Source organism: Plecotus auritus (assembly GCF_963455305.1).
Source record: "Plecotus auritus genome assembly, chromosome: 8".
In the NCBI taxonomy this organism is placed as follows: Eukaryota; Metazoa; Chordata; class Mammalia; order Chiroptera; family Vespertilionidae; genus Plecotus; species Plecotus auritus.
This window is the reverse complement of record NC_137782.1, coordinates 35650040-35673975: the sequence shown is the minus strand read 5'-3', so window position 1 is coordinate 35673975 and position 23936 is coordinate 35650040. Positions and strand designations below refer to the sequence as shown.

Genomic DNA, 23936 nt, shown 5'->3' with positions numbered 1-23936 from the left:
CTCACAAAAGTGACAGGCTTTGAGCATCGCTCTTGCTTCATCTCAGTCCCTGGGAGTGGTGCCCAGCACTTTGAAAAGTTCCACTTTCCCCTCACCTGGGAGCATGCATCTTTTCCAGGCCATCTGACCTCAATGGAGTAACTGATCAAACTACCGTAAGGACGGCTCAAGTATTGAGTCTATACCCAGCATTAACACAAGAACCACTCAGATAAAGCTACCTCGGCACCCTTTGACACCTGTAAGTAAATGGATGGAGACTTCACAGGGTCATGAGTAATGGACTGACTTCACGGCCCATACACTCACCTCGGCAATTTTTAGCAGTCACAGCATCTCCGTAGAACCCATCAGCACACCGCTCACAGTGGGCGCCATCCGTGTTCCCAATGCACCGCAGACATTCCCCAGTGACGGAGTCACAGTGACCGGCCTCCAAGGGGTCCACATTCCCGCTGCAGTTGCAGGGAATACAGGATTCCCCAGGCACTGTTGGGTTTCCGTAGTAACCGTCTGCGCATCTGCGTAAAACATCAAAAGAGGGATCCAAATAAATTCAATTTCTCTTGACATTACCCCACCATCCAGGGGTTCTCTGAATGGTTAATCAATCAGACTGAGTCCTGTTACATAAGATTTACTGTGAAAGGAATGCAACTCCAAGTTCAGGCATTCACAGATTTCCTTCACTCATTTATGGCTCCAAAATGAGCCATAAATCTAAGGGGATGTGCGCCTGCCCCAGCACTCAGGGATGTCACCCTCTCCCACGGACTGTAACCAGACTCCGCACCGATACTTACAGATGGGAACAGACAACACTGGCCTTCAGGCTCCAGAAGACAGCTATTAATCAAACCACTACCCCCATCGAATTATTCAGGGTAATGGGATATTTAAATGTGTGAACAGTAAATACTGACTCCTCAGTGCTCCCATTGTTATTCATGAGAACTCAGAATAGCTCAAGGAGCTCAAAAAATTCCCAGGAAGTTTCAACATTAATTTTTAGTAGATATACTGGCTTTTCTCTATAATTACATGAAATGACAATTACATATCAAAACTCTAAAACCACACTTAACTACACATTTAACAATAAACACATAGAATTTATTAAAATGAATTTTCAATGCAACTTTTGGAAACAGTTGAGCGATGCAGTGTACCTCTCGCACCAAGTCCCTGAGTATCCCCGGGCGCACTGATCACACACCACTTCATCTCCATCGTCTAGGTGGCACGTGGGGCTGAAACTGTCAAAACATTAGAAGTGAATGCAATTTTCCAGTGGATTGTGTAGAATTTTGAAATAGTTTAAGTGCTTAATTTCTACCACTCCTGTCCTTACAAACTTTAATTGAGTCCTCAATCTTTAGCCCAGATTCCAAGGCCCCTGGTCTCACAGTCAAGCCTATGGGCACCAGATCCTTACACCTGCTCATCCCTCAACCCAGAGAGCACTTCTCCCCCTCTCTGCCTGGGTTCACCCAGGTGAACCCCAATGCTCAGCTGTCACCTCCTCCAGGAGGCCTGCTCTGAGTTCCTCTCCTCTGGGTTCCCTGGCTTGGTCTGCCTGCCTCAGAGCCCAGTCCACACAGGCCAAGAGTGAGCTGGCTTACACACTTCAGTCATCACATTTCCCCAAAGGACCCCTCTGCTGATCCAGGTCCCTTCAAACTAGTCCTGAGTCTTGGGGCGGCCTTTGAAGGGGCGTATAGGGGTGGATGAGTCCTTCACAATTTTATCCCAGTAGCCCTGATTGTACCTGTTTTATACACTGGAGTTTCAAATAAAAATCCCCATGGGGGTACTTTTGGATGTGGGTGGAGGAAGTTCTAAAGGGTAAACCAGTGAGGGAGAAGGGGGCTTTCAAGCCGCTGGCCTGCAAGCACAGCCCAGCATGATGTGCAAGGCCTTGCGCCTGACTGTCTCTTCCACCTGCCCTTGCGCCTATGCTCTGACCACCTGCATTCCTCATTCCTCAGACGGATCTGCTGATGCTGCCGCTGCCCACACTCAGTTCCTGCCTAGGATGCCCTTTCTCTGCTGCCTTCAAATTCCTTCTCACCCTTCAAGACTCAGATCAAGAGCTTCCTCAGAATCGTTCCTGGACAATTCCCACCATACAGTGGACACTCCTCCACTGTGGACATGACCACACTGTAGATTCTGGGGGCGGGTAGCCACACTGAACAGTTTGATACTCAGAGTATCTACCCCAATACCCAGTATATCGTAGGTATGCAATCAATATTTTTAATAAATTAAATGAAGTCCACCCATTCCCAATGAGCTGAATATTTTAATCATTATATCAAAAACTTTTAAAGCCCAGGAACATGTTTAATTCATCTCTGTATCCCCTATACCTCCTAGCCCAGTGGTAGGCATGAAGTATATACTTTGTGAAATAATTGATGATCAAGTTTAGACCAAAAGGGAAACAAAGTATGCAAATGTCCTTGCCATCACACAACTTTCTTTGCATAAATTAAGACACCAAACTATGTTTCCATTCTTCCATTTTAAATCCTAATTAATGACCACTGGGCAAAATCCACTCTCTCATTGCACACACAGTGCTGCTCTAAAGCTATCACATCTGGAGGGAAATTCTGACCATGTCAGGTGCCAGCTTACTTGTTGGAGGCTGAGGCGAGGGGGCAGGCACAAGGCTGGCAGTCGCCAGCAGTCCCTCGGGTAGGCCGCCCGTAGAAGCCAGGCAGGCACTGCTCACAGTGGTCCCCGGTGGTGCTGTGCTCGCACGCCTAGGACACATGCATGGAAAGACAGCTCAACTCTAGGTTCTGTAGAGGATTGTCAGATCCATAAAAAACAACTTGAAGTACAATAAAAAAAGAAAGAAAAAGACAAAATGCTAAAAACTCTGTTATATGAGAAGGGAAGAAGGGTTGCCTGTTGACAGATGAACTAATAAAATTTTAACGGGTATAAATGGAAGCGTAAGAGCTTTCATTCCCAGCCACATCAGGGTAACTGGTACCCTGTTGTATTTCTGCAGGAAACAACTAGGAAACTGGGACAGATCTATAACGCAACTGTTTTCAGGTGCGGGCAACAGAGGGTGCAGGTCTGTGATTCCGAGAGAATGAAGACCTTGGGATGAGTCCTCCAACCGCATGTCTTTCTGCCTGGAGACACCTGCCAAGCAGAACAGGGGTGGGGTAGGAGGGTCTTGATGAATTAAAGACAGAGGTCATAGTTTAGGAAGGATGAACCTGCTGGAATTTGGGCTTCTTAGAGCAAGAGCTCCATAAATCTACTTGGGAGACCCCTTCAAATAGCTACTGAATACTAAGCTGCTTGTGCGAAGAATATCACTCCTTGAGGTCAAGGAAAGACAGGTGACCCATAAGCTGAAAAATTCAGAACTCACAGAGAGCTCAAGACATTAGAATCCTAAGCAGTCTGTGTGGGAGACCCTGGTAAATACCCGGCATGCTCATTAGAGACCCCAGACGGAAAATTAGTTCCTAGAAGTGCTAACCCTGCCACAGAGTAAAGCCTATACCAGAACCGCCCCCACGAAGTTTTTATTAAAAGCCTTGAAACAGTCATGCTGACATGCAGGAATGTACCTGTCTACCAAAACAAATTTCCAAGTTCTTTACAACAAAAGCAACAGAATCTAAAAACTCAATAATATAATAACACTCACTGAACAATATTCATCACACAATCAAAAACTACTGGATATGCTCACACTGCCCAAATCTGGGAGAATTTGGAATTCATGAATTCAGACAGGAAGCAAGTAGGTAAACCAATAAACATATGGGGAGAAGAGAGGGGTTTTGCTTGTGGAAGAATGCTTCCTGCCAACCGACAAGCACGGGGAAGGGCTGGAGTTGGAGAGCCCCTCCTTTTACAGACATCGTAGTAGGTACTGGTTGGGCAAGAATCCTCAATGACTGCAAAATCTAAGGGGCAGTTTGATGATGAATAGGATACTTGCATGGTCTTAAAGTGTCTCCCTCAAACTGCTGATTAATTACAAAAGAAAAGAACAGTAAATATATAGTGGACCAACACCCAGCCTGTGCGATCAGAATGAACACCACCAGTGAGGGGGGTGGACATGGTGGGCTCCCACATGCCATGTTCTGAGAAGGACACACTAATGAAGTATTCTGGCTGGAAAAGTATAACCCTAATCTATTCACAGGAAAATAAGAGAAGAACCCCAAAGGAGCAACATTCTATTTTTTGGAAAATTATTATATCCTTCAAGATGCCAATGCCATTAAAGACAAAGAAATGCTGTGCAAATATTTAGGATTAAAGGAGACTAAAGAGACATGAAATAAAATAAAATATCCAGTTCTAGATGGGGTCCTGTAATGGAGGGGAAAAATGCTATCTATATATATAAAAGCCTAAGCGACTGTTCAACCGTCTGACCGGTAGCTTTGACATGCAATGACCACCAGGGGCAGATACTTTGACTGGCAGCTATGCTGCGCACTGACCACCAGGGGGCAGACGCTCAAAGTAGGAGCTGCCGAGCTGTGGTGACTTGGCCACTGTGGTTCTCAGGTGACGCACCCAGAACCGGAGAGGAGGGAGCCCAATTCCAAGGTGCATCACCCAAGAACTGCCCTCTCACGATCCGGGACCCCTCGGGGGATGTCAGAGAGCCAGTTTCAGCCTGATTCCTGCAGGCCAGGCTGAGGCCCAGTGCATGGATGCACTGGGCCTCTAGTAAAGGACATAATTGAGTCGGTTGACAACATTGAAAAATAGACGGTAGATTAGAAAACGTAGAGTATTCATGTTAAATTTACTGCAGTTAATAAATGTGCTGGGATTACAAAACAGCATATACTTATTCTCAGGATATACATACTGAAATATTTAAAGATAAATGAACATAATGTATGCAACTTATTGGCAGGTAGTTTAGAAAAATCATGATTAGATAGGTAAATAATGAGAATAATAAACAGGGAAAACAATGAACAGTAGGTGAATCTGGGTAAGTGGTGGATGTTCTAAGTACTATTCTATTCCTACAATATTTGCATACATTTTAAATCATTTCCAAATACAGTGTTTTCATAAAAATGGGGAATGAAAACTACTAAATATGAATATAAGAAGAAAATAATGTGATCCATCACCAGGAGAAAAATCTGAAAAGCAGGCAGAGAAAAAAGACACAGCACACAGAGCGTCATACAGATAAGAATTGCACTCGACTTTCCATTTGAAACACTGCAAGCCATAAGCAAATGGAACAACTTTCAAGCACTGAAAGAAAAACGTGTAAAAACATATTTCAACAGTGAAGGTAAAAGAAAGCCTTTTTCATATGAACAAAAGATAAGAGAATCTGTCAGCCATCAGATTGCATGGGAGAAATGCTGAAATAGTTCTTCAGGTGGCAGAAACAGATCCAGTTGAAATCTGGATTTACATCAAGGAGCAAAGAGCATCACAAATGGGAAAAAAATGAATAAATACAAAAGACATTTTCATTGAAAACATCTCTTTAAAAAGTAAAATCGCCGAGTTAGGTGGGCAGGAGGTGCACAGGAGACAGAGATGGTCACACCGGCTGAGGAGGCAGTGCTGAGCTCCTGGGCAGTGGTATGGCTCCAGGGAACCCTGCCCCTGTTCTGCACATTCTTTCCTCCCCAGGTCCCCCAATCGGCCCCATCACTGTGCAGGTGTCATCTGGAGCTTTCTCCTCTGACCTCTACCTCTTCCTACCTGTAATCACCCACCCCGGCCCACCTGTGAGTCCTCTCCTCTCCCCTGGTGTCCACCCTGCTCCATTTCCTTTTATAGCCCTCCTCCTAGACTCGAGCCACGAATTTTACAAACATGTTCTTCATCCAACAATTTAAATAATAAGCCCAGTTTCTAAATATATACTTTTCTATGATTCCTGAGGTTGATGGAAGTTTTCCCGTAAATTTCATTTGTATTACATCCTTTTGTACCAGGGTTTCATGAATTTCATTTAAGGTTATCCTAGACCAGAGCTTCTAAACTTGAATGTGTACCCAAATCACCTGAGTTAATTATTGATTCTGACTCCAGAGGTCTTAGAGGTGCCTGTGATTCTGCATTTCTAAAAAGGCTCCCAGATGACACCCATGCTGCTGGTCCTCAGATGATATTTCAGTAGCAACGTCTTAGACTCTTTTTATACTCCCCACCCCCCTGGGTTTTGATAATCAGTACAAATCAACTGGCCTTGATAAGCAATTACATGTTTACACAAAATAACTAGTTTTATTAAAATACATTTGCTTATGTACACTTGCAACATGCCTGTGATATGTTCTCTTCGCTCAAAGGGCCTATGGGGTCTTCTTTCTCTTTGGAAAAGCTATTTTGTAGCTCTTTTAAAGAACCTTCCAAGGGTTTGCTTCAATGTATTCTCAGGTGTGTGCCACCATCCCCCCACGTGACCATCTCTGTTGGTGGATCTGGTATGTGAAGGATGGAAGGCTCATGAGACTAGGGAAGTAAAACATCTCTTGACTGAAAAGGAAAGACATGAGGGCCCAAGACATGCACAGCTGCATTTTATGCTCCTCTCTTTGCAAGGCAAAGAAACTGGCTTCTCTGGGACAAGAATTGGGAGAACTCAGAGAAAAGAATAAGGTCTAAGTAAACTATGGATTTGGGGTGACTATGATGTGTCAGTGTGGGTTCACCGATTGTAACGAAATGCACCACTCTAGTGGGAGGTGCTGATTATGGGGGAGAATGTGCATGTGTGAGGGCAGGACATATATGGGAAATCTCTACACCTTCCTATTTTGCTGTAACCTAAAACTGCTCTTCAAGTAATGAAGTCTTAAAGAATAGGAACACTAAGGAAAAATGGAAACTTCTCTCTAACCAACTATCAATAAAAGGTTAATTACTGAAAGCTAGAGAGCTATGTACAAGGCCAAGAGCTATACACAGCTACACAAAAGGCAGAATTAAAGGTTTCTTTTAAAAACAGAGCAGAAAAAAAGCCAAGTTAAACAGGTAAATGATGCTACCAAGTTTGATATTCCTTAAATATCTACATTTTTATTATTTTTGCTTCTTCAAACATTACTTATTTAAAAAGGGAAAATAAGTTTACACTGGAAAATCCTGGCAGACACCACCTCATTCAAGTGACCTTGGCTAACATCCTCAGGAAGAGGATAGTGACAAAACAGGGGACACTAAGGATACACCACCTCCAGATCTACCTGCCTCAAATGCATAACTTCCACCTAATCATGAGAAAACAGCCCAGCCCAGGGGAGGGACATTCCACAGAATGCCCAGCGCTCTCCAAAAGTGCCATCATCGTAAGACAAGGAGAGAAGAGACGCTGTCACAGGTTAAAGGAGATAAGAGCACTGCGTGCAGTGTGGGGTCCTGGGTCTGAAAGGAGAAAGGACAGGCATGGAAAACTGACGGAATCTGAGTGCGGCCTGCAGTTTAGTTGATGGGGCTGTGCCAGTGTTCATTTCTTAGTTTTGATAGCTACTAGGTGATTCAAGATGTGAGTGTTAGGGAAAGTAGGGTAATGGTTATACAGGAACTCTACTTTTGTAAACCCTTTTGTAAATCTAAAATTATTTCCCAAAATTTCAAACTATAAAAATTACCATTAATGGTGATTAGAGCTTTAAGGGCAGTTGCTGTTTGGCATTTCCACTTTGAGTATACATTTTTGTAAATACATACAAATGCAAGCACGTGCAAATACTCTTCAGCCTACCTTCAACTGGAGCTCTAGGTGGCAGGACCACGACCTGCCAACCACCCCAAGCGCTGCCAAAAGCCTCTGCAAGGCTGGCCTTGCACACCCCACTGGCAAAGGGAGAGACGGTTCAAAGCAACAACCTCATCAAGCTGTGGGAAGCTGTGTGCCTGAGGAAACAGCCCAGAGTTCTGAGCCTGTGTGCAAACCGTCATTTCACGCAGTTCTATAGACACTTTACTTAGAGAACAAAGAAACGAACAAAGAACAGAATGAATGCTGTACTTGCAGAAAAAAGAACAATTAGGCTCTGGAGGGAAAAAGCCATCCCTGGCATCTTGCCAGGATCCTCTCGAGGGTTCTGATCATTTTCCCTAGCCCTGTGACTCAATCAGTCTCTTTTGGAAAGAGTGTGAACATATCCCTGTAGGATGAATGGGATTCAGCTAATTAACATATGCATTCACTCCACCAATGAGGAGTGAATCCATCAAAACTCAGGAGTGTGGCCTGGCTTCCAGGCATAAGAGCCTAAAAGAATTCCTGATTGAAGTTAAAAACCAAGTCTTGCCCTGTATCTACCCTAAAGCTCATTCTCAAGATTAATTACATATTTGCTAAGTCCTGTTTCAGCTCATACTGCATGAAAGAAGTATTTGTTTAAAGAGCTGATCCAAGCTAACAACTATAAAGCATTATATATTGTACAAATGAGTATGATTATTAGTTTTATTATCCTTCTCATGATATATTATGTAATATAATTTTTTTTAAAAATCCTCGCATTTGCATTGAAACATCTGATTCTTTTTATTTAATCAGTGGACAATGCTTTCTACCTTTATATGGCTTCTTATGGTTTTATAATCTTGCAAAGTAAATAATTAGTTTTCATTGTTCTAATAAAAACTTACAATGAAGTTATATACCCCTTTTTCACTATCACCAAAGTAACATATTTTTCAAAAAAGAGGGGGAAAGCAGGAAATATTTTATGACATGAACTTAAATCTGCAAATTTCTTTTGGGGTTTCAAGGGGAGAAATATTCTCCTGTGGAGGAATCACTTTTTTAAAAAATCACTTCTGCACAGCAGATGACTATGGGGTGGATAGGAGGGGGGAGTTCAAGGTTTTGGTAAGACTCACAAAACAAACGCCTTGAATATCACACTCAGCTGCATGGCCGTGGCATTCACAGGGCTGACAAATTCCTCCAAAGAGTATTCCATCCACACGGTAATAGCCAGAGAGGCAGGACTGCAAAGGAAGGACAGGCTGCTGAATCATCATCCCAATCTATTAGAAACATACACTGCTCGGTGTTCCACGGATAGAGAAACTTATTTCTTATCCTTTTTTCTTATTTTCCCCAAACATCTTTATCGAGGCATCATTCATGTGCCTTTATAAAATGGACCCATTTTAAGAGTACAATTCAAAGGCTTTTAGTAAATGTACCAAGTTGTGCAACCATCACTATATTCCAGATCCTTATTTCTTTTTAAAAGTAGAAATAAATGGACAAAAGCTTACTGAGTCAGCATACAGCTGTGTGATATCCCACCCACCGCGCCAATATTGTTAGAAATCATGTCACAACACACAGCCCTTTAGTAGTGTTTCAATCAGAATTTTTTCCCTCAACTTCCTTTCTTTTTCTTTTGCTTCAAATTCATTAAATGTTGCAACCAAAGTGTTCAAATGCAGGTCTGAGTCAAACTACATCAGTTTACCTGAGCAAGCATTACAGGTGTGCTTTTGGGTCTGAGTGCCGAGTAGACAATGTGGTCATTCAAGGATGGCTCTCCCTGCCCATGAGGAGCAGAGAACCACTCCAGACACAGAAATTCACTTAGTCCTTGTGACAACTCTGAGAAATATCACCTCTATTTTATAGACATGGAATCTGAAACACGGGGCAGTTAGATAATGTGCCCATTGTGCCAGTGGAATGACTCAAAGCCAGGTGTGCATACCTCCAGGACCCGTGTCCACCACCTGCCCAGGGCTACAGCAGCCAGGAAGTATATTTACAAAGTAGACTGCGGGATGATTCGTTTGGAGGCCAACACATGTGCAGGGGGGTCATGGTAGAAGAGGTACAGATTTCTTTTTTATTATAAGAATGCTTAAAGAGTCTTTTGATTCTATAGGTAATATATAAATGCATTCATTCACACTGACCGTGGGAAAGTTCCCTGACACTTCTACACAGCCATGCTCCCCTTGTCTGCAGATGGGCACTGAGCAGATAGCTGCCTGGAGCCCTGTGCAGTGCCCAGACTAACAAAAATCCCATTTCTGATTCTTTAAGTCAGTCAGCTTCTGAGTAAGTAACAAGTTCTTCTGCCTAACAAAAACACTTGAAAACGGGTATTGAGCTTCTTGTTCTTACTTTAGTCACTGTCCCATGCACATCAGCAAATTTCCCTCCAAAGCCCAGTGACTCGGTTTCCAGCAGCAGCTGCTCATTGAGGCCCCCGCCCAGTGTAGCTGGCTTCAATTTCTACTTCCATGATTCTACCTGCCTGCGGGCTCTAAGCTGTCTTATTCCCATATGCCACATGCTATGAGGTGTTAGAGTTTTTTATCCATTAAGCATTATGCATTCAGGGATCAGAATCTATAAATATTTGCTGGGCCTAAAAATAAATGTTTCAGATCTAAATAAAAGTTCATTGGTTAAAAAAACACCCTGAGTCCTAGCCAGTGTGGCTCAGTTGGTTGGAGCTCTGTCCCATGCACTGAAGGGTCATGGGTTCAATTCCTGGTCAGGTCACATGACTAGGGTTGCGGATTTGATCTCCGATTGGAGCATGTATGGGAGAAAACCAATCGATGTTTCTTTCTCTCTCCCCCCCTTTCCTTTCCTCTCTCTCTCAAATTAATAAAAAACATATCCTCAGGTGAGGATTAAAAATTTTTTTTTAAACCCTGAAAAATATTTTACATAGAAATATTTCGTTAAATATTCACACCATGAAAACTTGGGCCAACTTTATGAATTGCAAAGTTTATAATTACTAATGATTCATAAAAACAATTAAGGGTTAAATGTTCTCACTTCATAAAAAAATGATTGCCAAGAAATAACAACCAATGACAAATGTTCATAATCATAATCAATCATAAACAATTAGAGGCAGGATCACATGATGTTTAACAGATGGATGAAGTTCAAATTCTGATTTGACCACTTCGGTTTCTTAATCTACCTCAGTTTCTTAATCTGCAGAACAGAAAGCACAGAAGTACCTGCCTGTATGGTTGTTGCCAGGATTAAAAGAGGTAACATAGAAAAAGAGCTCAGGATAGTGTGCCTCCAGAGGAACCAGATTTCTTTAAACAACGTGGCTTCCAATATCCCTGTAGTCCCTCAAAGTCTGAAGTTTAGAAACGCTGAATTTCTAAAGTTAAAATTCAAATGTGCATCATTCCATCACCTTCTATGCATGTTCCCCCTTAAGAAAGAGGAAAAGGAAGAAGGCAGGACAGGAGTGTTACCTCGCAGGAGATCCCTGCATAGCCTTGGGGACATTCACAGTGCTCCGCCTCGGTGGCCAGTGCCAGGTCTATAACGTTAGGGCTAGCTGTATCCAGAGAGACAGAATCCAACCTACATACAGAGACAGGGGTCGTTATCCCACTTATTTGCAAACAACACCTAACATGAAGACAGATTCTTAAAGACAAATCCAAACAAAATGGTGATATAACTTTTTTTTTTTTAAGTGAAGATTTTCATAATACACTTTCTAGAGCTTTCATTATTCCTTGGAAATGCCTTCAATATTTGGCGCAAAGACGCACTGCTATTTAAAGACGGTCTATGTCACCCATTCAGAATTGAAACACTTCAGAAAAATTAATCCAGTCAATTGTCTCATCTCTAATACAGATAAATTGTCCTTACTAATAAATGTATAATTCTGCATTTGTTTTAGCTGCATCCAATGATTATGCTTAGCCTAGCGCTGCCAGAAATTGATCTTCTCAATGTAATAAAATGACTAAGGATAGATGCATTAGCTTAAATAGACTGTAAAATCTAACACTGTTGACCTCAGAAGGGTAATAACCAGATGCAGTGTTGCCCAGACAACTGTCATCTCATCAGGCATATCTGAGAAAACCACCCTGAAAGTTTCTCACCCTGATGTCAAGTCTATCTCCTACAAGGTACACTTGTCTGACAAATAGTCTGGCATCTTTAATAAAATGATAGCAGTAAAAATAACTTTAAGACAGCTGATTCTATCAGCTGTGTCCTTAAAATAACTGAGTAAAATATATTAAGCTTAAAATATATAATGATAAATAAAGACAAGAGTGAAGTACCCTCCTTTTTGATACACACCTGTAAAGAGCCAGTTTTGCAGAATTGTAGTTGGCTCTGATCAAAAGATGGGTCACATTGGCTAGGACAGTCATCAGCTGATCTCGATCGATCTCCCTTTTGTTATTAAAGTCTCGGAAGTTCTCAGGCACAAGTCTAACCACATTGAGGTACTCTTCGTAGGGCTGCAATGACAGGCCCTCAGCCTGGGTGCTTAAAGTGAGTCCATTTCCCTAACATTTTGAAACAAGAGGAAATATATTTATAATTCCATGTCATGATCCAAAAATGAAAGCAAATTTTGTAATCAGCAACGTGGCTTTTCATTTGTGCATAGGTCCTTGGGTACTGGGGTCTATAACTCTTGGTCTGGGACGATCAGTGATGTTTCACTGTATTCCTCTCAGAGGGATTTGAATAATAAACCTAAAATCTGTGTCCTTTGCTAGGATGCAGGAAAAAAAATCATGCATTTGCCCACAGTTTTCCTCAAAGCAACCAATCTGATACCCCTAACCCTTAACTGAAGAACAAAAGTAGAAAAAGTAAATAAATATACTGCCTACTTTTCATAAAACTGCTGTTAAATTTCCTGTTAAAAATTAAAGATTGCTGTTAACAATATGTGTGCTTGGCCCGTATTTTCCAAGTGCTGCAGGTTGGGGCTGGAGGGACAGGGCACTAAAGGGAACGGAGAGGTGCAGACACTACAGACCAGAACCCGAAATGGTTTCTGACCACCCTGGAAACTTTGTGCACCAGGCCGAGCTGGGGCTTTGTGTGATGGGGAAGAGGGGTGAGGAGAAAGGGACAAGGGACAGGAGGGGTGAGGATTGAGGACAAACATGACAATGCATCTCCTGCCCCATCAGGCACTGCTGCCAAATCATTCATGTGGGGGCAATGGGGCAGGAGGGGAAGGGGCCTTAAAGGGCCTAAAAGGTAGTCACATGTCAAAACAACACTCATCCCCCTTTAAAATGTGACAAGGCAGTCAGCTGTAGAGATCAAGGGAGGAGTGACAGGTGCTGCCCTGAGGCAATTCCAGAAATAGGCCCAAAGACAGAATTCTCACACTCAGTCTCCTGGTATCCAGAGGAGGCAAATCGCTGCTGAACTGCCACCTGGCCATGAGCTCCTTGCTACTGTGGCCTCGCTTAGCCACTTTGTGTCATACAACTGTCATCCCACCAAGCTCTTCAGCTCTGTAGCTCAATGTAAAAGCAATTACCTTAATGATGACATCAGCATGAGACATGAGGGCGCTGTCCACTGTCTCCACTGGAATATCATAAGACACCGTGTACTTCAGGAATCCACCGAATGCAGTCAACTGGAATGTTTAGGTGAGAGTGAACACCAAAGGGTGGGGAGGTGCATGACCGTAGCTCCTCAGCTAGGGGAAGTAGTTGTTAGGAGCCATCTGGAAACAGCCAGGCTTTAAGGCTGAGGGGCCATGATATGTGAGGAAGTTCACATTACAGGCAGTGAAAAGAAAGCATCACACACGAATGTTTTGTTTAATGGACATTACCAAAATGCAGGACATTTTAAAATGCATCAAAGAAAAATGTACTCCTTTTTAGAGGTCCCAAGGTAAATACTATAAATGTCTGCTAATCATATAATAGATTTATCTCACTTAAATACTCTAGGGGGTGGAGAGTTTGATCCACAACTATAATCTCAAAATTTTTATCTCATTGCCCTGTCTGTAGAATAATAAGAAACCTGTTTGATCGGCTAAAAAAAGAACTAGAGGATTTTCTTCCTGATCAGATATCCTTTGATGTAAAATAGAGATTTTATTTTTGCCAGGTATGTTATAACAATTTAATGTTCAGAATCCAATATTTATACCATAAAATTGGAGAGGTGATCTGAAGAGACAAAGAACAAACCAAGAAAACCCCCACAAAAACCAAAAAACTACTGACCTTTGATGAGATACTCATACTATAAATAGAAAACATCTTCTATGGTTATGATTTGATGGGAAAATAATCATTTTAAAAAATAAACACTAGCCGAAACCGGTTTGGCTCAGTGGATAGAGCGTCGGCCTGTGGACTGAAGGGTCCCGGGTTCGATTCCGGTCAAGGGCATGTACCTTGGTTGCGGGCACATCCCCAGTGGGGGGTGTGCAGGAGGCAGCTGATCGATGTTTCTCTCTCATCGATGTTTCTAGCTCTCTATCCCTCTCCCTTCCTCTCTGTAAAATATCAATAAAATATATTTAAAAAATAATAATAAAAAAATAAACACTATATAAACATATATAAAACAATCTATAAAATAAAAATGTAGTCATTGAGTTAACTAGAAATTTCCCAAGCTACATGGCCTACACTGCTTTGCAAACATAGCGTTACATTAAAACACACCAAACTTACGAGAAAGGAGAGCAAGACCCTACAGTTACTGAGAGAGATTCCACGGGACACATCTTCCGATTAATCAGAATCTGCAGAACAGTGTTATAATTCTGATTATAACTGTTAGAGCAGTTTTTTTGCTATTTTTTAATCTAAAAAATAGGGGGGAAATGGGACAAAGTCACTGAAGGGAAAGGTTAAATCATATTAACCAACTTTCCACTTTGTAGAATCCCCTTTAGTATTTTCTTAAAATGGAAAGGGTTCTGCCTGCTCTTAAATGTGAGCAACCTGAACTTTATGGGGGCAACCATCACCATGATCATGAAACCAGGGGGCATAGCAATAGCCCCTATGCACAGCCTTTCCAAGAGTCTTCTATACGTCAGGCTAAAACAAGCGCACAACTGACTAACGAAAGGCAATGTGACTGCGCTTCATGGAGGCCCACGTGACCCAGGGACCCAGAGGACAGCAGGTCTGTCTTGGGAGAAGGCACGAGACTTCACAGAACAGACTGTCTATGGCAGGCCAGCAAGAACAAAGTTCCCATTTCATGATGTAACGAAAAGCCAAACAAGGATAAAAGAGACTCTGCGAGTCAGGTGTAGGTAAACGCTGTATAATTTTTTGTCAAACACTCAAGCGACCAATAAGTCGACATAAAATGCCAATACACGTTCTTTCTTAATGTGCTCTGAGACCTTTGTCTAAGACGCTACCATCAGAAGTACCTTATTTCCGAGGTAGGCCTGCGGGGCCGCCCAGTAATACTTGGAAGTCAGCCGCTGCATGACCGCGGTGTTGTTGATGCTGATCTGATGACGCCCGCCCAGAGCGTCCTGCTGAGACGGGATCTTACGTGGACTGATCAAGTCGGTGATCTGCCACCCGGACATATCTTTCACCTTCAAAAAAGGATCCAAGAATTTTAGAATTTGAAGTAGAAGTCACTTTAGATTTAGCCCAGGCTAGAGCTAGTATGTCCACAATGAAGAGAGCCGGAACGCTTAAGTAGGGATGCAGTTTAACACCCGGGCCCATAGAAGTTCAGGACCTGTGACCCTTTTACTCGCCAAAGAGCAAGAAAATCTGAGTAGGGGCCACACGTCCCCCAAATCCAGATCAAGTGCAAGCAAATATGTGAGCAAAGTTGTGAAGATCACATATATATTTTTTTAGATTAAAAAATAGCAAAAAAAACTGCTCTAACCAGTTTGGCTCAGTGGATAGAGCGTCGCCTGAGGACTTAAAGGTCCCAGGTTCGATTCCGGTCAAGGGCATGTACCTTGGTTGTGGGCACATCCCCAGTAGTAGGGGGTGTGCAGGAGGCAGCTGATCGATGTTTCTCTCACCGATGTTTCTAACTCTCTATCCCTCTCCCTTCCTCTCTGTAAAAATCAATAAAATATATTTTTTAAAAAATAGCAAAAAAGTGAATAAATGCATTAAATAAATTGTCTTTGCTAACCTTGACTTCTCCTTTGCTGTTGCCCCCTGCTTTTTAGCCAAATGCCGAAAAGTGTATAAAAATAGCCTTCAGATCCCATCCTCCCAACTTGTCACCTACATAGAGATGACAAGTGATCACACATAGGAACTCACTTCCATTCTCAGGTATTGCTAGAATTTTCTCCTCCCTCCCCGCAAATGCCCCGTTCCTCACCATCCTGTTGGGAGGTAAGCGAAGGAGGGAAAGGAGATTCAGTGAATAGCATCCCCATCCCCACCTGATGCTGAGTACAGGTCTCCTGAGAAGGGCATGGGGAGGAGAGGTGGTTTTAAGTCCTCCCCTGCAGCTCCTCCCTCACCTCCCGCCATCACACTGTTCCCTGCTAGTCACAAGTTGGTACTCCCCCTTGAACTCATCTCTCCAGAACTCTTTCCCAAAACAAGTAGGGATCCCTTGCCTACACTCATCAACCCTGTGCCACCTGCTGCTGTTCCCACCATCTCCAGCTTCTTTGAGCTGGAAAATTCTTCAGGTCCCCATGTTCTGTGCTTCCTGGACTGAGACCAGTGTGAGCAGGGGAGAGGGGGGTGAGATCCGATCCCACAACTGGATGCATTTCCCCACAGAACAAATTTAAACACAATGAATTCTACAATACCTTAACATCCTATTGTTTTGAATAGGGACATGTATGTGGGGACAAACACATAACCTAGGAAGACACTGTAGCAACACTTTAGTAGTAGGCTGTCTTTGATTCATGCCCATTGTCATTCCAAATGAAGGAGAGAGGCATTACAGGGAAAAATCAGCCCTGTGGCTTCATAACACAACTTCTAGAGAGCTCATTTGAAGGACACTTTTTTTTAATCCTCACCCGATTATATATATGTTTGTTTGTTTCAGAGAGAGAGAGAAACATAAATTGATTCCCCCCATATGCACCCCGCCTGGGGATGGAACTCGCAACCTAGGTATGTGCTCTGACAGGGAACAGAACCGCAATCTTTTTGGTGCATGGGACAACGCTCCTAGCCACTTGGGCAGGGCAGAGGGGGACACTTATTAAGTCCCACTTCCTGGACGGTGCCCGCACCTGACTGATGGGCCAGGAAAGACTGTCGCAGACGTCGGAAACGCCAAAGCAGAAACACTCAGAGCAGCCCTGGGGGTTTCTTTCCTTCAAGTTATAAAATCCTGGCTTGCAGCGATCACAATTTTTCCCTTCAACATTTTCCTGCAAGTTAGAGTAAAAGATTAGCTTTTGAAACCAGTAGGTGGACAGAATAAAAATCACATTAACATAATATTAAAAAGAGGTGTTTGGTGATTCAGAAAAAAAATGTAAATAAAAACATGCTTAGAGTAATGTGAAGCCTGATGATGTCAATATTTCCAGAACAGATATTTTGAAATACCTGTCATTTGATTTTGTAGTCAAGAATGAGGCTAAGACTCTTAGAGCAAGGTGTCCCAAAAACTGTGTGCACACACTTTGAATAAAGGCAGTGTTTATTAAAGTACATTTCATTTTCAAAATTGAGATATCAGTTGTTAAGGTGTGTATACATTTTTTGGATATCCTATAGATAAGTGACACTTTTATATTATTTTGTTTTGAATCTTCTAGCTTTGCTGATCTTTCAAATATTTTAATGTTATTTGTCTAGGTGACTGTTTGTCTTACTTACAAATGCTCAAAATTATTTCAGTCATATATCACATGTACCTAAGACTCAGCTTACATGGAAATAAGCACATAAATTATAATTGGAAGTCCTTAGAATGATAGGGAAAATGGTTATTGATATCAGATGCCAAATAATATGCCTCCCCAACCACCTGCCTTTAATGAATATTCTTAGAAATTTAGTGTTTTCCTGGTTCTCCTCCAAACATAAAACTGAAAAACAATGTCATATAAGAAGTGATAGTCAAGGCCTAAGAAATACAGTATTTGGTTTCACCGAGGAAGTAACAGAAATTTCTGTGGAAAATATACAGCCATTGCCCAGAGGCACCGAAAAAGAAACCCAGGTGCCCATCTAAGTCCAAGGACATACCCTGTGGCCAACACACCATTGCGCTTCTCAGGAAGGTGTGAAGAACGTGGGGGGTTCTGCCTAAACCTTGCTGCTTTGCTCAGGAGCTGGCCATCTGAGCCAATGGAATGTTTTACTTTTCCTAGAAACCTCAAAGAAAACTCAGGGGCAGCTTGAACTCCACATACCTTGCAGAGACAAGGCTCTGAGCATGGGTCCTGGTTCACGCTGCCAGCCGGACTGCAGTCACAGCGGACACAGGCTGGGTAACCCTTGTAGCCAAATTGGCAGCGATCACATTTTGCTCCTGTGTAACCTTCCTTGCATGGACATTGACCTGGCCATGTCCCTGGAAGAAAAGAGTGGCAGTGACCCAACAGGAAGGGAAAAGATGTTTAAAGCAGGGTCAGCAAACTGTATCTGTAAAAGGCCAGGGAGTAAATAGTTTAGGCTTTTTGGCCAGAGTCTGTTGTACTCAGCTCTGCCATTTTTGCTTGAAAGCAGCTATAGATACTATATACACAGATGGGCCTAGCTCTCTTCCTATAAAAGTTTATTTACAAAAACAGGCACTGTCAGATAAGCTCCATGGACACAGTTTGTCAACCCCTGGTTTAAAGAAGGAAAACAGAGATGAAAGCACGGAGGCTGCTGGGAATGTAAAATGGTGCAGCAGCTTTGGAAAACCATTGGACACTTCTAAAAATGTTAAGCATAGCCCCCCCCAGCATGGCTCAGTGGTTGAGCATGAACCAGGAGGTCACGGTTCGATTCCCAGTCAGGACACATGCCCAGGTTGCAGGCTTGATCCCTAGTGGGGGTCAGGGAAGTACAGGAGGCAGCCAATCAATGATTCTCTCTCATCATTGATGTTTCTACCTCTCTCCTTCTCCCTTCCTCTCTAAAATCAATAAGAACATATTTTTTAAAAATGTCAAGCATATAGTTACCATATGATCCAGCAATTCCACTCCTATGCATTTACCCAAGAAAAATAGAAACATACATCCTCCGAAACACTGTGGCCAATGTTTGAAGCAGCATTATTTGTAACTGCCAGAAAGTCTACTAGTAAACAACCTAAATGTTCAACTAATGAATGGATATACAAAATGTGAAATATACATACAATAGAATATCTGTCATTCAGCAATAAAAAGGATTGGAGGGCTGATTTATGCTACACCATGGATGAACCTTGAAAACATTATGCTAAGTGAAAGAAGCCAGTCACAAAAAAACACATATTGTATGGTTCTATGCATATGAAATGTTCAGAATAAGCAAATCTATAGAGAGAAAGTAGGTCAGTGGTTGCCTAGGGCCAGGAGGAAGGGGGAGGGAAATGGGGAATGGTAAGGGTTTTTTTTACGGGGTGGTAAAAATGCACCAATATTGGATTGTGGTGGTATTTGCACCCATGAATATGCTAAAAAGCATTATACATATGAAATAGGTATACTCTATTGTATGGCAATAAATTATATCACAGTATAAAGTTTGAGGTTTTGGGGGGTTGTTTGTTTATTTCTTAAGCACAGAGGCAGATGGTCAGGGGCAATAAGCACTCTTTTTGCTTTCAATGCCAGCTTTGAAACTTTCTGGTTCTGTACCCTCAGCCAAGTTTCTTAACTGCTCTGAGATTGTTTCCTTGACTGTAAAATGGGTTAAATGATTTCTATCTGTATGGTTGAAAGTTAAAATGATATATATCTATTTTAAGTGAACCCCATCAAGGGTAAATGTCATTATCATCGTCATCATCCTCTCATTAACAGGGCAGTTAAGAATCAATTCAAATGTGTAATGGACCCTCCACATTGGCAGCGGGCCCCACAGTTGGCACTTCCTTTCCTGCAGGTCATTATCCACTTTACCTGCCAGTGACTGAGACTTGGATGGGGTCACAGAAGTCTTTGAACAGATGCAACCTATTTGGGAGACTTAGGTATTTACATGTCCATTGGCGAGTTTTTGAAGCAAAAAGAACACTGACATTTACAGAGTTAACTGGAGGATTTGCTTGCTTTGTGAGAGGAGGTGTATGCAACATTCCTGTGTCTTCCAAGAGCTAAATCAAGTGATTGCTATTTACTGTGTTCCACATATGACTTTAAATAAGCCTTATTTCTTCTTTCATCAAATGCTCAATTAACTTCTCAAATGGCATTTCATCACCTCAGCATTGCCATCTCCACACTCTATCTAAGTTCAATCATGATCCTGAATTTGCTTTATTCCCGTGGCCCTTCACCTTTAACCCTGCCTGGCATTGTACTACAAATGCACGTGTTTGTATAGAGTTTGCCTGTGAACAGGAACCTTGATCATCTTGTTCAAGTATGTGTTCCCAGGTCCTAGAAAACTGCCTGACCCACATTAGGTACTTGATAAATATTTGGTGAACAAAAGAATCAATAGGAAATCATATCACCAAATTACTACACAACAGTAATAGTTCTTTTAGGGGCAGAAATAGAATATCGGAAACTAATTATAATTTTAAGAAATATTAATCATGCTCTGTTGACCATGACGGTTCTGTTCTGATTAGAGAAAGCACATTCTAACCTCACTGAGAGTTGTTCTCCCTGGGACATGGGAGCTCACATCGGAATGCAGTCCATCCTCCTTCCGAGAGCTGCCTATCAGCATGGACAGATTTACAGCCTCATGGCCGAAACAATTTAGTCCAGGAGGCACCTGCTCTTTACAGCCCCCTGCCCCTATTACCGGTAATCTGGTCCCAGGGTGCCCAGAGGCACCCACCCTCCTGCAACTGCAACTTTCCCCTCCCCCGAGCCCACATGACTTGTGCCTCTTTCACATGCCAGTAATTCCTACTTTCCCACATAATCTTTGTCCTTCTATCCAATATAAGCAGCTGGCTTATGGTGGGGTGCAGAGCAGAGTTTTGTGGATGACCTGCTGCTCTCCCATAATGCCAGCATTACTGGAATAAATGCTCATATATGATTCAACCCTGACTCTGCTTAATTGGCTGAAGTAGTGACAGGCAGCCTGAACCCTTTCGTTGTCCGGTTACACACACACACACAAAAAAAAAAAAAAAAAAAAAAAAAGAAAGAAAGAAAGAAAGAAAAAGAAATCAATTACAAGCACAACTTACCTCTGTGTAAGTCGGAATGGAGATCATCCTTAATACAGACAGAACTGAGGGACCCCAAAGGGTCACAGTCACAGGGATGGCAAGGATTGTCCTCATACGGAGACACCTGAAAGGCAGGGGTTGTCCTGGATTATTTTACTATAAATAATAGCAATAATATCAACAATAATAATCAATGACAAAGCACCATTTTTTTTATCCAGGATGTGACTAACACAATGATTTGTGCATCCAAGAGGTGCAGGTCTCAGGAAGATAAGGTGAACTCAAGCTAGAAAGCCCAATCAGCTTTCTGATGGTGACAGCAGCTAGATTCATTAGCTCAGTGTCATCCTTTCCCTTCATCACTACAACCCACTGCCCTCCCCCGCCCCCTACTGACTCTCACAGCCATAGATAAGCATCACTTACATGTGCATCTGGTCACCTATGACCAGACCACCACAATGATTCATGAGACAACTACATTCCAAGTCAATTGAGGATCAACTGGGCACTTCCTATGGGCAAGATACAGCTGCTTTAGTTACTGGCTGACTCTTTGCATTGACAGTGTTATAAAACTCTGAGATTACACAGCCAAGGGGGCCCCAAATTCAAGTTGAAGAACAATAAGTGGACATCCTAATCTGAGCAAATAAACAAGACTGATAGAGTAGGAAATCTATATCTGGAAAACACTACTAGCATAATAAGAATATAAAAGAAATATTACAAAAGAAAATGAGTCTCCAAGATTGACATTGACACTTGGGGAAGTCTCCTTTCCACTTTAAGAAGACAATGAAGCTCAGCTACGGAAACAAACAAACAAATAAAAAAATTCTTACCTTGTGTGGTCTATAATATCCATCGATACAGGTTTCACAATTGATTCCCATGGTATTCTGCAGGCAATTTATGCAAACCCCTCCTCCTTTGTATTGTCCAGCAGTATTCAAACTTTTCTTCTGATTTGCAACACTTTCATCATAGTAGCAGTCTTTTGCTTTATTGTGGCAATTACATTCTAGAAGAATATTTTAGCATTTCAATATATATATATATATATATGTGTGTGTGTGTGTGTGTGTGTGTGTATATATATAGTCCTATATAAGGAAAACCTATGTAAGTTTCTATGACTATAAATTAACTGAAAATTATAGAATAAATAATTTTGATAGCATATGGGCAATCTTATGCATGGCAGTTGGAAATGGCTACCATAATTATAAATGTGCACTGTCGTTTGACCCATCAACCTATCTCCTGGGATTATATCTTGCAGAAGTCCTTGCACATTTCTCAATGACATAGACAGGGGTAACCACTGCACCATGGCTTATGTTAACAAAAGACTGGTAGCGATCAAAACACCCATGATAGCTGTTTTAATTATGTCGCATCCATATATAATGGAATTCAGTGCTACTGTTTTTAAAAACAGATGGAAAAAAAATAAAATAAATTTTTAAAAATTGAATTAAAAAATACCTAGCATTTCATATTGCAAATATGGAAAGATTTTCATTCAAAATCTATTGTTAAGTTTAAAAGCAATGCATTTGAATGGCACTCATAGTATCTCAGGTTCTGTGTATAATCTGTGTGAGGTGCAAGAATATATCAATATATGCTTTATTTGCATAAAACTTTCAGAAATAACATACTAGGAAATAATAAAAAGTGGAAAGGATGGTGATAGAAAGTAATGCTTTTACTATATACTTTTATATATGTTAGGTATTGGAATCTTATGACTATATTTCCTATTTAAAAATTAAATCCAAATTAATAAAGGATACGCTCATCTATGGGAAGGAGAATCTTAGATAAAATAACAAATCCATAAACATAAATTCAGGTTTCAATAAATAGTCTAAATTTTATTAAAGTAACCTGCAGATTTGGGAAGTACTTAATTACCTAAAAGGAAATTATTTATTCATTACAAATATTGTTAAGTCACCATGAACTTAAGCATACTAAGAAGGGAAAATGTTTACATTTTTCCAGTTCTCAGAGGACTTACCTTCACACATGTTACCAGAAGAAATGGTCCCAGGCCTCCAGGGCTGCTGGTGGTACCCAGGACAGCAGCTGCTGCAGCTCTCCCCACAGGTGTTATGCTCACATTGACACCGTAGTTTCTAGACAACAGGGATACAAAATGGCACCTGAAAACTTACCTGTATATTTTTCTTAAATTTATTTTAAAAGAAGTGTCTCACAAATACATAGCAAGACTTTAGAATTGAGGATAGATGACTATACCAAAGCAAACTTTATATTTAAGAGCAAAATATACATACATGAGTGGGTTACAAAGAGAAAGTGAGGAGGAATAAAGCAAAACTAAAATATGGGTTAATTAACAAAAGTTTTTCAAAAAAGAGACACTGACTTTAAGGACTTGAATTCTCCTATTAATAAGTTTCTTGAGATTCATCTACATATTTTCAGCATCAATAAGAGAATAATCTTAAGAGTTAAATTAATACAAAGATTGGAAATCAGAAGTAACTTCATGCAGGTTTAAAATAAGAAGAGAGATGTCATCTTATTCACTGAGTATTAGCTAAAATAGATCAACTTTATCTTGATTTTAGTACCACAAAAATGGAAGAGGGAGAATATGGGAGGAGAGGAATCCTTCTTTTATAAACATAATTTATAACTGCACATGCTTTCTGCTTGCCTCTTTCAGAAAGAAGAGCTTCAAATTTCATAAGGTCACTGAATGGTACAGTTTTAAATGATTAAAATGGTAAATTCTATGTTATGTATATTTTACGACAAGATAGTAAGTATTTAATTAGAAATATATTCTCCAAAGAAAGCAAAATAAAATTGTTGGAAAAAAATTGAAAGTTTCTGGTGACCTAACAAG

The 23936-nt window shown here is 41.4% G+C and overlaps 1 protein-coding gene across 1 annotated transcript in view; it reads right to left on the bottom strand.

Moving 5' to 3' along the window:
- The window catches only part of LAMA1 (laminin subunit alpha 1), a gene marked incomplete at its 5' end in the record, with an annotated part of 154073 nt that overhangs the window by 75582 nt on the left and 54555 nt on the right, over window positions 1–23936 (bottom strand). Inside the window, 13 exons of the mRNA XM_080683787.1 lie at window positions 310–521; window positions 1170–1256; window positions 2644–2771; window positions 8875–8985; window positions 11233–11344; window positions 12086–12297; window positions 13296–13397; window positions 15174–15347; window positions 16989–17129; window positions 18123–18283; window positions 21065–21170; window positions 21895–22073; window positions 23079–23196. Coding sequence (XP_080539913.1) covers window positions 310–521; window positions 1170–1256; window positions 2644–2771; window positions 8875–8985; window positions 11233–11344; window positions 12086–12297; window positions 13296–13397; window positions 15174–15347; window positions 16989–17129; window positions 18123–18283; window positions 21065–21170; window positions 21895–22073; window positions 23079–23196 — 1843 coding nt within the window. The remainder of the gene's footprint in view (window positions 1–309; window positions 522–1169; window positions 1257–2643; window positions 2772–8874; window positions 8986–11232; window positions 11345–12085; window positions 12298–13295; window positions 13398–15173; window positions 15348–16988; window positions 17130–18122; window positions 18284–21064; window positions 21171–21894; window positions 22074–23078; window positions 23197–23936) is intronic.